General features: G+C 39.9%; 1 protein-coding gene across 1 annotated transcript; it reads right to left on the minus strand.

Moving 5' to 3' along the window:
- Window positions 1-1,793: 1,793 nt before the first annotated feature.
- On the minus strand, window positions 1,794-2,763 carry LOC148019132 (pterocarpan synthase 1-like). Its single transcript, XM_087701163.1, has one exon. It carries the CDS (start codon window positions 2,650-2,652, stop codon window positions 1,915-1,917), a length of 738 nt encoding a protein of 245 aa, XP_087557289.1. The 5' UTR covers window positions 2,653-2,763; the 3' UTR covers window positions 1,794-1,914.
- Window positions 2,764-15,171: the final 12,408 nt, after the last annotated feature.

Below are 15,171 nucleotides of genomic sequence, written 5' to 3' on the forward strand. Positions count from 1 at the left end.
GGGAGCGTACACCCTCTTCTTTTTTTATCTTGTGATATGTGCATGCATCTTCCATGTACTATTCCTTAGATGTACTTATCATCCTTTGTATCTTACGATAATTCCATGAGTTTTCATCAATGATCTTGTACTTATTCTATACATCAGTTTTGTGGATTCAAGTACATTTTGCGCTTATCTTGACGACCATTGCGTACCTAATATGTAATTCATTTGTAGAATATTACATAACACATGGTGCTCTATGTGGTAGAGTAGCTTGCTGCCTTGCCACAAAAAAAAAACTCTGTAACCGTCGCTATTAGCATCACAAATTTACTGTGTGCATTGTTATTTGTATCGTAATATACATGGCAAACCATCTCTATATGTGTCACTATTTGCATCACAAAAGTGACAAAAATACCCACCCATATAGCAACTGTTTTATAGAGATGTTGATATCAACACATTTAGTGACAACGTGGGTAATCTTTTTTATGAACATTTGCGTCACTTTGAACGTCGATATGAGGCCTGTATCTTGTAGTGTTTTTTTTCCTTTTGTATAAGCTCGGGGGGTTCACTATATATATATTCTCTATATAATGTGCGTTCATGGCTTATTTATAAATATCCTAATCTGTGAATTTTTCTTGAATAAAACACAACCCTTTTCTATTCAATCTGTAAGTAACCCCTTTATATGACACCCTTTTATATGTAAAAAATATATAAAAATGGTGTTTTAAAAACCCCTTATTTTGAACTAGCATTATATATACTTATATTTATGAGTGACGCCTCCCTCCCCCCCCCCCCCCCCCCCCCCCCCCGAGTGTATAAGGCCTTTTATATATCAATGTATAATTCTATGTTTATATTGCATGTCTTTTTATCTATGGCTTTGCTACGTACTTGAACACTTATATGATTTTATTATATGCTATTCTATATATGGTAATAATAAGCATCATGCACATGTGTTACATCTTATTTTATTTATGTATATGTAACTATAAGTAAACAAATCTATAGATATACACACACACACACACACACACACACACAGTTTTATATATGTGTCATATTAACACTTATCTTTTTTCTTTTTTCTAAATCTTGTGTTATGTAATATAAGGATCATATTATCTATTGCATGTAATCATATATAGAGAACTTTATATTCTTTAACGTTTTCTTTATCCTATTTATAAACAATAGAGTCCCCAATCCATTCTAAAGCCAAAATACTACATATCATGTGAAGTATATATATCTTTGAATTAATTATGTGATGTTTCTATATGATGTTTTTGAAGGTTAAAGTTATGAGTTTCTTGAAAAAGAGGGTTACCATTGGATATTGCCTTGTGAAAAAGGAATGACAAAAGCATTAGTCTTTTAAAACCTGCTCGCTTCAAAAAATTCGGGACAATCTAAAGGTTAGGGGGTTTTTCCATTGGTTCCTATAAATGTTTTTCATGAACACTGGTTCTTACCATCAAAAGAACTAAAAGGAGTTTACACGTCGGGAACTACATTTCTTGTTAAAGATGAGACCTGTGACTTTGCATTGGCATTGTGTATGACGTCCCTGGATATATAGATAGTCTTCTTAGGCTTAATCCAGATAAATGAAAGATATTTCGAAGAAATTTATCGTCACGATAGAACATTTCCAATAAAATTCCAAGCGAACGGTGATGTTCCAGTCAAAGCAGGGGATAGTCCGCCTCCTGATGCGTGATAGCAAAAGCTTATTGGAATGACGAAAGAGCAGTGAGATTAACGTTTGGTCATACAAGGCGATGTGGGATCAGATAGAGGGGATTGGTATCATTAATTAACAGAGCATTTCAGGGGTTTACAGACCGCCGCCGGATGAGTTACCAACTCATTACGGGGGCTAAGAAAGAGATTTAGTGGCGCTAATTACAAACTACTGATCTGATCAAAGCTGGAGGCAGATATGGTGGGGAGATAGAGGTCCAGGTCAATCTGGAAGAGCTGGGAGAACGTGGAGATGTCTATAGGGATGATGGAGGCAGTACCCTGCGCCATGAAGAAGCTGCCGCTGCCGCCCACAACGGCGGCTGGGATGGGAGCCACGGCGGGATCGCCTTGCAGGATCCCGTCCACGGAAAGGGTGCCCGCGAAGGGGAACAGGTCGGACTCGTCGAAGGCGAGGGTGAAGGTGCCGTGGTACGACAGGCCGTCGAACGTGATACAAGTGAAGGTGCCCATGAGGGAGCCCACCACGTCCTTGGTGGATGAGGAAGAGGAGAGGGTGACCGGGTCGTTCACGCAGAAGACGAGGCCGAAGGGCGCCGTGGTGGTGCTGAAGTTGGCGGTGCCGGGCACCCCCGGCACGATTGCGAAGCTCGTCGAGTTGAACGTGTCGTGGAAGTACAGCGTGGTCTGGTAGCGCAGCCCCTTGCCGGCGGGCACTAACGGCGCGTATCGGTCATGCCTGGACGGATCGACACGAACCTTGCCGCTCGGCGCCGATCCCGTATAAGCACTGTGCTTATAGTCCCGGCTGCTGCCTCCGGCCGCCTCCGCAGTGCTGCCTGCCAGCGCATACGCCGCAACTAGCAGCTGCAGCCCTAGTACCATCATCCTCGACATCGTAGACGTGTGAGAAGCCGGCTGCTTTCTGCAATATCTCATCTTGGAAGTCCTGCCACTGTCCTGGTATGATTACTGCCTCTCTAAAATTAAGCTTCACAGAGGAGGAGGGCCAAGGCCCGAGAGCGAAGTAGAGAGGCGTGCTGGATGAGAGCCGCCTCACCCTCTTTATCATGATCTCCGCCTGTGCTGATCTCATGAGTAATGATGTCCAGGTCTTACGACCCTCGGGCCGCGAATTACATGAAAGTCGTCGCCGTACCACATATTTCCTTAAAAGTGCTTTGAATCCTCGCGCGGTTCCGTTTTTGAAAAGACCCTGCCCTGGCCGTCCAAATGAGAGCACGTTTCTAATTTCTCATAGACTTACATAGAACAAGATTCTATGGTAAAAGTCGAGGGCTGGATGGATTGCCCAATGAACTTTAAAAGGAATTCAATGAAATCCTCATTTCTCCCCTCAAAGAATGGAAAGAAGCTGCCAGATTCGGGGCTCTCCCCATTGACATTAATGAAGGGGCTATAAAACTAATACACAAGACGGATGACAAGGGCAATCTTTCCAATTGGAGACCGATCACATGTCTATCTTCAGCCTATATGATCTTTGCCGAAATTGTGTGGAGGAGATTGAGCCCCCATTTGGATGGGTGGTTGAGGAAAGAACAAAAGGGCGTTGTCAAGGGAAGATTCATATTGGACTCCATTAATAGTCTCTAAGAGGGTTTTGAGTTTGCTAGGAAGAAGAATCATGATTACCTATTCTTCAAGCTTGACTCTGACAAAGCTTATGATGGGCTTGATTAGTGCTTTATTCTTCAATCTCTCCAAGATATGGGAATAGAGAAGAGATTTATTAAGTTTGTTAGCACTCTCTTTGGGAATGCTAGTGCCAAGGTGGCCATAAATGGGGAAGTCTCAACCCCCTTCCCTCTATTTAGATCCATAGGATGGGGATGTCCCCCTGCCCCCTTACTATTTTCTATTGCCTTTAATGCCTTGAAATGGCTTGATTGGTGCTTTATTCTTCAGACTCCCCAAGATATGGGAATAGGGAAGAGATTTATTAAGTTTGTTAGCACTCTCTTTGGGAATGCTAGTGCCAAGGTGGCCATAAATGGGAAAGTCTCGCTCCCTTCCCTCTATTCATATCCATAAGATGGGGTCCCCTGGCCCCCTTATTGTTTGCTATTGCCTTTGATGCCTTGGGATGGCTAGTAGAGAAGGAGATAAGAGAGGGAAGATTGAAAGGTATTGTGTTACCTAACAATAAGGACATGGTCCTCAACTTGTTTGCTAATGATACAAATGGCACAGTAAATTGAGCTCAATCAGAGCATTTTGGGAATCTATCCAAACTTTCTGTCTAGCCTCAAGCTCAATGATCAACATTACCAAAACATGGATTAAATTACTAATTAAGCGCCCCCCCCGGAGTGGCTAATAGATGAAGGATGCAAAGAAATAGAATAAGAAAAAGTCTTCAAACTTATAAGGAATTCCCATGGGATTTGGAGTTATGCTAAAACAGACATGGGACTGGGTACTCAATAAAGTAAAAAAGAAGCTGCAATTCCTTAAAAATTATAGTGCTCCTTTATAGGAAGGATAGTAGTCTTGGAACATGTCCTCATTCCTTCAACCATATACTTCTTATCCTATTAGAAACCATCCAACTCAGGTGTTAAAAGGTTAGAAGGGCTTGCTAGCACTACAAGAGAAACGCCCTATAGACACGCACTGTACACGTGATAAAGCGGGTGCGTTTATAAGCGTGTGCATCAGCGCGTCTATTCACGCTAGTATTAAAAACGCATCTATATATCCACGTTGATAAACACGCTTATAGATGCGAAAATAAACACACATATTTTTCATTTCTCATAAAGTCCCTGAATCATGCCAGGAGGCATATTCCACGGTGGATTCCGTGCCACGGTGGATTCCGTGAGGTTTCACGGTGGATTCCGTAAACTTAGATGACCGGGGCTCATACACAAAGAGGATTCTTTGTGCGAGAAGTTGATGGGGACGCCTGTCCTTTTCGGGCGTTTCATTAATTTAGTGTGTACATGAGTGATTCCGTAGCGGGTGATTCCGCAAAATGCATATTAAATTAATAAACGTTTATGAGTTTAGAGTGCGCACTCGTAATAAATTAAGGTTAGGATTTATTTCTAACCAGTTGATTTATTTATGTAGCTGAAGACTGCTAGGTATTCACTTTTGTCGATTTAATTGTATTATTTTACTAACGATTGTGAATGCTTCAGTTGATGTGTAGAGATAGCAGCAGTGGCGGAGGAAAGCATTGGAGTCTAGCGGGTATTCGACATTTGGACTATATTTTGATAGGCGCCACGCCTATATTTTGTTATGTCTATTGAGACATTGATTATCGATTATTATTTTGTATGCGCTTATGCGCCCGGATATGTTATTTCTATTTGGACATTGAGATTGGGCGTGCCAGACTCTATGGGCACCGTCCATTAGCTTTATTTTCCTATTTTTGTAGAAAGCAAACTCAAAAGCTAAAAGCTTGTCATATTTTTGTAAATTGGGCTATTATTGAGCATGAAGATTGGAAATATACATTAAATACATGCTTTGTGAAGCGCTCACACAAGGCATGGGGGAGATTGAACCCAATTTGTCTCTTGTCTCTTGTCGTGCATGCTTTTACATTGTTTTTTGTGCAAAAAGGTAGAGTTCATTGTTCTTGGGGACCTTCAGGGATTCACTACGTGAGCTATCTGCGACCGATCTGCGCACCAGTGGTATCAAAGCAGAGCAGAGATCAAGAGCTTCCAATCGCTACCAATCTCGGGCGAAGGCGGAGCTCCAGGAACAAACGGGCTCTACAGTCAATCTCGTCGCGAACCGTCGATACAGGCAGACTTCTGGCAATCAAGAACCCCTGTTTCCACTGTCAGATTGCGAAGGACCAGGCTGTGTAGGCGGAGGACCACGCATCCATCTCCTTCATCAAGTCGTCAAAAACCAGAGCTAAGTTTCAATTACAAGCTTAAAAGCTTTAAAAAAATCAAAAGTTTTAAAGCTTAGTTAAGCTTTAATAAAGCTTAACCCACGAAAAATCGTTTCGGCGTCGTCAGTATAAACTCGCCACGATTGAATCCGTTGCCAACATACTCGGATACACGAAAATCAAATTTGGCTTGGTAAGCCATAAGTCCCATAAGCTTAAGACTCTAAGCTTCTGCAAGTCACACAGGATAATCAAGTTCAGCAACTCCAGGTCTCGCACTTCTGAAGTCAAGTTCAGCAAGTCAATTGAAATCAAGTTCTGCAAGTTCTGCAAGTCGGCCTAAGTTCAGCAAGTCAACAACTCTGCAAGTCTGCTAAGTCTGCAACTTTGCAAGTCAGACTAAATCAGAACTGACTAGTGCTTAAAACTCATAGAAGACTTGTTCGTATGCAAAAACTCTGAACTGGAAAGTTGTTCGCAGCAAGCTGTTCTACCTATCTACAAGTTCGTTGAAGTACTTTCAGCAAACGGAGACAGAAATATTACAGATTTTCAGAAAATATACAAAGAAATACCCAAAAATACATAGCCTTGTAACCCCAAATTTGAGCTACGCTCATCCCGCTAACCTGATCTTGAGAGAGAAAGGTTTGTTGAGTTTTACAGGATGACTACCCCACATATGGATGATCCTATGACTGAAGACGACCTACCTGAACCTACCATGGAACAAAAGCTGGATCTAATCATGCTACAATTGGAAGAAGAGTGAAGGGCTAGGCAAGCATTGCAAGCGCAATTGACAAAACTTCAAAGAGTGTCCACCGACAAAGAAGAACCTCAAGCTGAAGATTTGATTCGACGTACCATCGACGCCACTCTTGAAGCACAAACCATTCGCAAGGAATCCAAGATAAGTAAACGAAGTTTCAAGTTTCGCACTTTCAATGGCATAACAGAAGGAAAGACTGTTTTATCATTCATTAGCCAGTTTGATGACTATTTCCATGAGGAAACTTATCCCGAAAAAGATAAAATCAAGTGTGTTACTAATCATCTGATAGACAGAGCATCACTTTGGTGGACTGTAGTCCGCAAGAGCATAGAATGTCCTGCTACTTGGGAATATTTCAAGAAGAAGTTCATGCAGAATTTCCTTCCACCGCAATTTCATGAGAAGGCTATCAAACAATGGGATTTACTTCAATAGCGAGATCGTGAGCCTATTCCACAGTATACAGAGCATTTTTGGAATGCACTCCTACAGCTACGCATGCTTGAAGACGTACCAGAGACGACACATAAGCGGAAGTATATGTCTGGACTTCTTGGACATTACTACGCTGAAGTGAACATGTTCAAGCCTGCTACCCTTGAAGATGCCATCTCCTTAGCTCACGACACTGAAGATAAGTTACGCGGAAGAGATAGATGACCACAGCAATTCCAAGCCAACGGTAATTATGGATCTAAACAATTCAATTCCAATTTTAGAAGGTTTAATCCAGGTCGTTTCTCATCACCATCTTTCCGCAAGAATTGGCCTAAACCACCTGCATTACCATCCACTGTCAATCCAAATCCTAAGCCTATTCCACAAGCAAATCCAAATGTACCCAGACTTCCAGCCATTGCAAATAATGTAACCAAAGCTAAACCAATAGTATGCTACAAGTGTCACCAGCCAGGGCATCTCGCAGCAAATTATCATTCAAAGAAGCCACCAGCACATATCAACTACCTTGGAGCCATGGACGAAGACGAGCATGAGGATATGCCAGATTTCACTGAAGATGAGGATGATCCTACTACTACTTCCGACACTTTACCAGGTATGCCTACTCCACATTCATTGTTGACTATGAAATGTATGGTGCATGGAAAAGAAAGAACTATATTGCATGATGACGGTAGTACCCATGACTTTATTTCAGCAAAATTGGTAAAGGAATTAAAATTGCATACTGTACCTACGCATTATCGCATAAAAGCTGCATTTTTAGGCACTAGGTACAATGGTACACAAGAAGTACAAGATTTAGAAATTCAAATTGGTTCATATATTGAAAGAAGAAATTTCTTAGTTGTCCCATTACAGTCAAGCGACATTATTTTAGGAATGCCATGGAGACACCAGCATAATCCAAATATAGATTATTCCACACACACAATGAATATTAATTTTCAAGGAAAATCTATTACATTATATGGTATGCATGCATCTCATATTTTTCCACTGCTTTCGCATACTCAAGCAAAACGTGCATTACGCAAGAATACTAAATCATATCTCGTTTGGGTGAATGAATTGCATGCAAAGGAAAATCATATGCACCCTAGGCATAAGGAATTTCTTGCATATTTTAAGGACTGTTTTGCAGAAGACCTACCACCAGGTTTACCACCATCACGTCCAGAAGACCATAAGATTGATCTAATACCTGGCACACAACCACCTTGCAAGGCACCATATAGGCACAATCAAATAGAGCAAAAAGAAATCCAGAGTCAAGTTGAAGAATTACTAAATAGAGGCTTAATTCGACCTAGCAGTTCCCCATTCGGTGCACCTGTACTCCTAGTCAAGAAAAAGAATAATACCTATCGTATGTGTATTGACTACCGAGCATTAAATAAGATCACTGTAAAGAATAGGTATCCTATACCTAGAGTCGATGACCTTATGGACAAACTGCAAGGATCTTCTATATTTAGTAAAATTGACCTTAAGTCTGGATATCATCAGGTGAGGCTAGATAGATCTGACATATTTAAGACTGCATTCAGGACACAGTTTGGCCATTATGAATTCTTAGTCATGCCATTCGGATTAACTAATGCACCTGCTACTTTCAGTAGAATGATGAACTGTATTTTTCTGAAATATCAATATTGTGTGATTGTTTTCTTTGATGATATTTTGGTGTTTAGTCAAAGTGAAAAAGAGCATTATGAGCATTTATCATTAGTTTTTCAATTACTGAAAGAAAATCAATTGTTTGCAAATCCTGAAAAGAGTGAATTCTTTAAGACGGAAATTGAATATTTAGGACATATTGTATCAAAAGAAGGAATTAAAGTTGATCCTAAGAAAATTGATGCAATATTGCATTGGCCTATTCCTAAAAATGTACATGAACTACGCTCATTCCTTGGTCTTGCTAGTTTCTATAGGAAGTTTGTACGTAATTTCTCATTACTTGCTTTACCATTAACCAAACTTCTTAAGAAAGGAATTGTTTATCAATGGACTGAAACTCAGCAGAAATCCTTTGACTTACTTAAACGTGCATTAACTAATGCCCCTGTTCTACAATTGCCTGACTTTAACCGACCATTCTTTCTAGTTGTGACCGATGCTAGCGGATCAGGAATAGGAGCCGTATTAATGCAAGACAACCATCCAATAGCATATTCTAGTTCTAAGCTGAAACCTTCTGAGCTCAAATATTCCACTTATGACAAGGAACTATTAGCAGTGGTACAAGCATTAAAGCAATGGAAGCATTATTTGATGGGTTCAGAATTCATGATAAAGACTGACCAGCAAAGCATTAGACATCTACTTAGCCAACCCCAAATTTCTGACCGTCATATCAAATGGGCTTCCTTCATTCAAAGTTTTCATCCTATCATTCAATACCAACCTGGAAAAGAAAATGTAGTTGCTGATGCATTGAGTAGAAGACCTGCAATTCATAATATTTCTATCATATCTTTTGATTCTTTGATTGCTATGAAAGACACATATCACCAGGATATTACTTTTCATTCTGATTGGCAAAAATTAGTTCAAAATAATTTCATTCCTGTTGATTCATTGTCATATAATGATGGATTTATGTTCTTTGAAAAGAGACTGTGTGTTACTATTCCATTCCGATCTTTTGTTTTGAATGAAATTCATTGTCCCCCATATCAAGGTCATAGAGGTATCATATCTACATTACGTATGTTAACTGAAGATTTTTATTGGCCGCATATGGATGCAGATGTATCTAATTTCGTTTTTGAATGTTTGATTTGTCAAAGAATAAAGAGACATCATGGTAAACAGTATGGATTATTAATGCCTTTATCTATTCCATCTAAACCTTGGGAACATATTTCTATGGATTTCATTACTGGTTTACCAAATACTAAATCTAACCATGACATGATTTGGACAATTGTAGATAGATTTAGTAAGCAAGCATATTTCATTGCATGTAAGAAAACTTTAACAGCATCACAAGCAGCACAATTATTTTTAAAAACTGTTTTTACTAACCATGGATTGCCAAAAGTGATTATTTCAGATCGAGATTCTAGATTTTGTAACAATTTTTGGATTACACTGTTTGCAAATCTAGGCACAAAGATTGATTTCTCATCTGCATTTCATACAGAAACAAATGGACAAACAGAAGCCACAAATAGCACCATTTTAGATCTTTTACGTGCATACACTATCTCTAAACCTTAGACATGGGATACTCATTTGCATTTATTACAATTTGCATATAACAATACACCGCACACATCTACAAAGAAAGCACCTTTTGAAGTCATTTATGGATATAAATTATCTACACCTTTTGCATCTTTGTCTAATAGAATTCAGAGTGCTGATGATATTGCTACTATGCATAACAGTATTTTTGATGAAGTTAAGGATATGATTGCTAAAGCCCAACAATCATATACCAAACAAGCCAACAAGAAAAGACAAGCCATGAATTTCAAAGTTGATGATTATGTTTGGCTTAGAATAGAAAAGCGTAGACTGCAAAGTGTAGATAGACATCCAGTTTTCAAATTAGCTCCTAGATTCTATGGACCATTTAGAATTATTCATAAGATTAATGATAATGCCTTCAAGTTAGAATTGCCATCTCATTGGAAAATTCATAATACATTTCATATTAGTTTATTGAGACCATTTAGAGGCCAATTACCTATCCACCCTGTTTATGAAAACCCACCTTTATTAGAAGAAGAAACTGAAATACTTGAACCAGAAGCCATCATAGACACTGACTACATGACCACTAGAACTGGCCGAAGGTATTCTAGATATCTAGTAAAATTTAAGAACCATCCTGTAGAGGAAGCACAATGGATGCACGCTAGAGACTTAAATGCTTTCCCCACTCTGTTAGCTCCACATTGAGCTAATAGCAATTGAGGTCAATTGCTATCCCACCCCGAGGGTATGATGCCAGGAGGCATATTCCACGGTGGATTCCGTGCCACGGTGGATTCCGTGAGGTTTTACGGTGGATTCCGTAAACTTAGATGACCGGGGCTCATACACAAAGAGGATTCTTTGTGCGAGAAGTTGATGGGGACGCCTGTCCTTTTCGGGCGTTTCATTAATTTAGTGTGTACATGGGTGATTCCATAGCGGGTGATTCCGCAAAATGCATATTAAATTAATAAACGTTTATGAGTTTAGAGTGCGCACTCGTAATAAATTAAGGTTAGGATTTATTTCTAACCAGTTGATTTATTTATGTAGCTGAAGACTGCTAGGTATTCACTTTTGTCGGTTTAATTGTATTATTTTACTAACGATTGTGAATGCTTCAGTTGATGTGTAGAGATAGCAGCAGTGGCGGAGGAAAGCATTGGAGTCTAGCGGGTATTCGACATTTGGACTATATTTTGATAGGCGCCACGCCTATATTTTGTTATGTCTATTGAGACATTGATTATCGATTATTATTTTGTATGCGCTTATGCGCCCGGATATGTTATTTCTATTTGGACATTGAGATTGGGCGTGCCAGACTCTATGGGCACCGTCCATTAGCTTTATTTTCCTATTTTTGTAGAAAGCAAACTCAAAAGCTAAAAGCTTGTCATATTTTTGTAAATTGGGCTATTATTGAGCATGAAGATTGGAAATATACATTAAATACATGCTTTGTGAAACGCTCACACAAGGCATGGGGGAGATTGAACCCAATTTGTCTCTTGTCTCTTGTCGTGCATGCTTTTACATTGTTTTTTGTGCAAAAAGGTAGAGTTCATTGTTCTTGGGGACCTTCAGGGATTTACTACGTGAGCTATCTGCGACCGATCTGCGCACCACTGAATATGACCAAACCTCTTAACAACTAGTATTTGTTTGAATAGGGCATGATTGGATGTATATACGACATAATTACACCTGGATCATAAGCTAGGACATGATATACATGTATAGGATCATACGGACATGATATACATGTATATATGACATGATATACATGTATAGGGCATATACATGCATAGGACATGATATACATTACCAACTTTACTTCTTTCTGAGTATTACAAATATACATCCAATCATTCAAAGCTAATAATATATATGTGATTTCATGCCCTATATACATCCAATCATGTCTTATACAAATGTGATTGGATAGGGCATGATGATTGGATGTATATATAGATCAAAGGTTGACTTGTGCATTTGCAATATATATATATATATATATATATATATATATATATATAGAGAGAGAGAGAGAGAGAGAGAGAGAACTGATCAATACACTCACATGTCTCATTTGTTGTGCACTTAACCTAGCCATGCATGCCAATTCATAGCATGAGTAGATTGATGTAAATCAGTTGGCTTGTGCATGTGCAAGCTATTCCAATCATGTCAAGGTGCACTTATAGCTCACATATAATTTTAGATAAGGTGGACCACATGTAGCCAATGTGCACATGTCCTCTTTTCATCATCTTTAGCCAGTGTGTCCACTTGTTGGTGACTAAAATAGATCACTGTAAGGATACTTTGCAATACCAACAAGTCAACTACAAATCTCTTATCTATGAAATGTATAAATAAATTAACTTGGTTAATTTGATGAGGCCAAGTTTTCCTTCCATGGACAGTGTGGTTGGTTATATTCTACTTCAAGGTTATAGGAACTTACAGAAGTTAATGGAGCATCCTAAAAATGACGATATTCTAATTACTATATCAAGTCACTTCATGTACATATCTTTGATTGATTGATGGATAATATGCCTTTCTCTATCTCTTTCGTATACACCTTCATTGCATTATCTCTCTCTAGCTAAAAACCATTCGTGCTTTATCCACCTATTGATACTTGCATGCAATTGTAAGTGGGATGGTCTAGTAAGTCACTACATATGTGCCAATTGACTTGCCAATGTGTTATCTCTTATCCTCAAGCTTTGTTATATATGTCACCACATAGGTCAATTGATTCCCTAAATGCATGCATTGATTCCCTAAATTGTTCCTGTGCGTCTGTTAGCGCATATAATAGGCATTATCTGCGCATATACACGCGCTTACAGACGCGCCACGCAGGTATAGAAAATTTTTAAAAAAGTTATGGCTTTCTTTTCAAACCTATGCTTTCCTGCATTTTTTGCGTGTTTTCTGTAGTTCGAGCTCGACATCACTACTCGTGTCTATCTATCACTTCATGAAGATAATGAGGCAAGGAAATAAGAGTAAAAAGAGGACAGGAGGAAAGAAGAGCCAAAGAGTAAAGAACAAGAGCCAAACAGCAAGGAAGAGAAGAAGATTCAAGCAACATACCAAGGGAAGGGAGAAAGAGGCCAAGGAGCTTGCAACCTAGCCGCCACCCATTGGAACAAGCAAAGAAGGTGAGTTCTTCTTCTCTCTCTCAATCTTGTTTGCTTTCTCTGTCTGTTTGTCTCTCTCTTCTCTCTCTTCACATGCTAGATCTTGTCATCTATGGAGGTTTTTTTGCACGTTTTTTAAGCAATTTTGAAAAGAAATGGTAAGACTGTGCGCATCTATCAGCGCGTCCAGATGACAGTGTAGACGCAGGTATAGACGCGGAAATAGACGCGCTAACAGATGCCCACAGAGACGCAGATATAGACGCGCACAGAGACGCAGATATAGACGCAGCATATAATATGTTCTATCTGCACAGGGTAATATGATTTTTCTTGTGTGGATGTGGAATCCTGGATCCTCCAGCACCCCATTCAACAAGGAGCAATTCATGGGGGAGATGACCAATTATCTTAGTCGCCCTCCCACTACAGAGGAGGTTTTCAGTGTGATGTCTGGGACACCTATCACATCTTTGCCTACACAGGGATCAGCTGAGGTACATGGATTCGATCGAAGCATGTGCATCTACAAAAGCACGTGTATCGAGTGAGATAGAGGGCAGTGCACGTCGAGGGAGGAGGGAGAGTCGTGCGGGAGGACAAAGAGGTCTAGGGCTTTGTGGGGGTTGCCTAGGTGGTGGCTCTCGATCACCCTCACCGAAAAATGAGAGAAGTGAGCCTCCACAAATGTACTACTCTGTCAACTAATGTTGGTGGTATCTTGCATGACTTTGAGGGGAGGGAAGTGATAGCCTACTTGAGGAGTGTCATGCATGCCACATACAAAGATTGCATGATTCCCTTCAAGCACCAAAAAAATAGTTTGTAGCAAGAGGTGTTGCGGACAGTACATAGAAGGTACCCTAATCCCAAGAATTCACGATTCTCAGATGATTGGGGACGGTCAAAGGTGAGAGACGCGCTTCATAACAAGAGGTCTCACCTTATGACGCGCGCCAAGGAGTCATTGCAAAGACAAGAGCACGGGCGCTCTGGATATGGCCAACCACCCAATTGCCACCGCAAGGAGTGGAAAGAGGCAAAGAAGAGAGTAGTGGAGAAAATGACAAGTTGCCAGCATGCAGAGGCACGACGTATCTAGATGGCAACCATGGGATCGTCGCATTATGGATCGGATGGCAGGGAGTCATGGGAGGCTGAGTTTGTAAGTATTATTTGATTTTTTTTAAAAAAATAAATTTTGTACTTTGTTTCACTTCATTATGTAGTGTGTTTTAATATGTTGTATGTTCAAATTGTTTTGTAGTATCATATCGTTGGTAGGATGCCTACTCCTAGAGAGGTAGGCTACCATCGAGGTCATAACTGGGCGTCCACTTGGCAGCATTTCTACGAGGAGGGACTCATCACGAAGGAGCAATATAATCGCACCATGAGGATTCCACTACCAGAAGAGGTATGTTTTATTTTTTACATAAAAAGTATAGATAACTCTAATTTATTATTTATAATGGTATTTATATACCTTAATCCTTTATGTAGGCGAACCCTCATGCAATTGAGGATAGCGAAGGGGGGACTAGTAGTAGCGGTGGCGGCAACGGCAGCGACACAGGCAGCGGTGGTGGTAGCGATGATGATGCCTCTTCTAAGGAGATATAGAGGAGCCCCATGCATGCATGCCTCCCCTTGGCTTGTAATTTTCATTTTTGATATGTATTACTTTCAACTAGTGCTTGCGACCATGACGTCACAAGCACTAGAACTCATAATGTAAAAATGTTTCATCTATATATATGAAATTGCGTGTTCTACATACATTGTTTTGTTTTCAATATCCAATCTTTGAAATAATCTTTCTCTGTTTTTCCTAAGCATACAATTTGATGTTGATGGGGGAAAAAAAACCAGAGAGCATGTGGCTTGCAAAGCCACATGCTCTCTGGGTAATTTTTTCATACCTCTGTTTTGCACGTCTATCAGCGCATCTAAATTGCAAGATCAAT

This window comes from Lygodium microphyllum, chromosome 20, assembly GCF_053477565.2.
Source record: "Lygodium microphyllum isolate KBCC chromosome 20, Lygodium_microphyllum_v1.1.10, whole genome shotgun sequence".
NCBI lineage: Eukaryota > Viridiplantae > Streptophyta > Polypodiopsida > Schizaeales > Lygodiaceae > Lygodium > Lygodium microphyllum.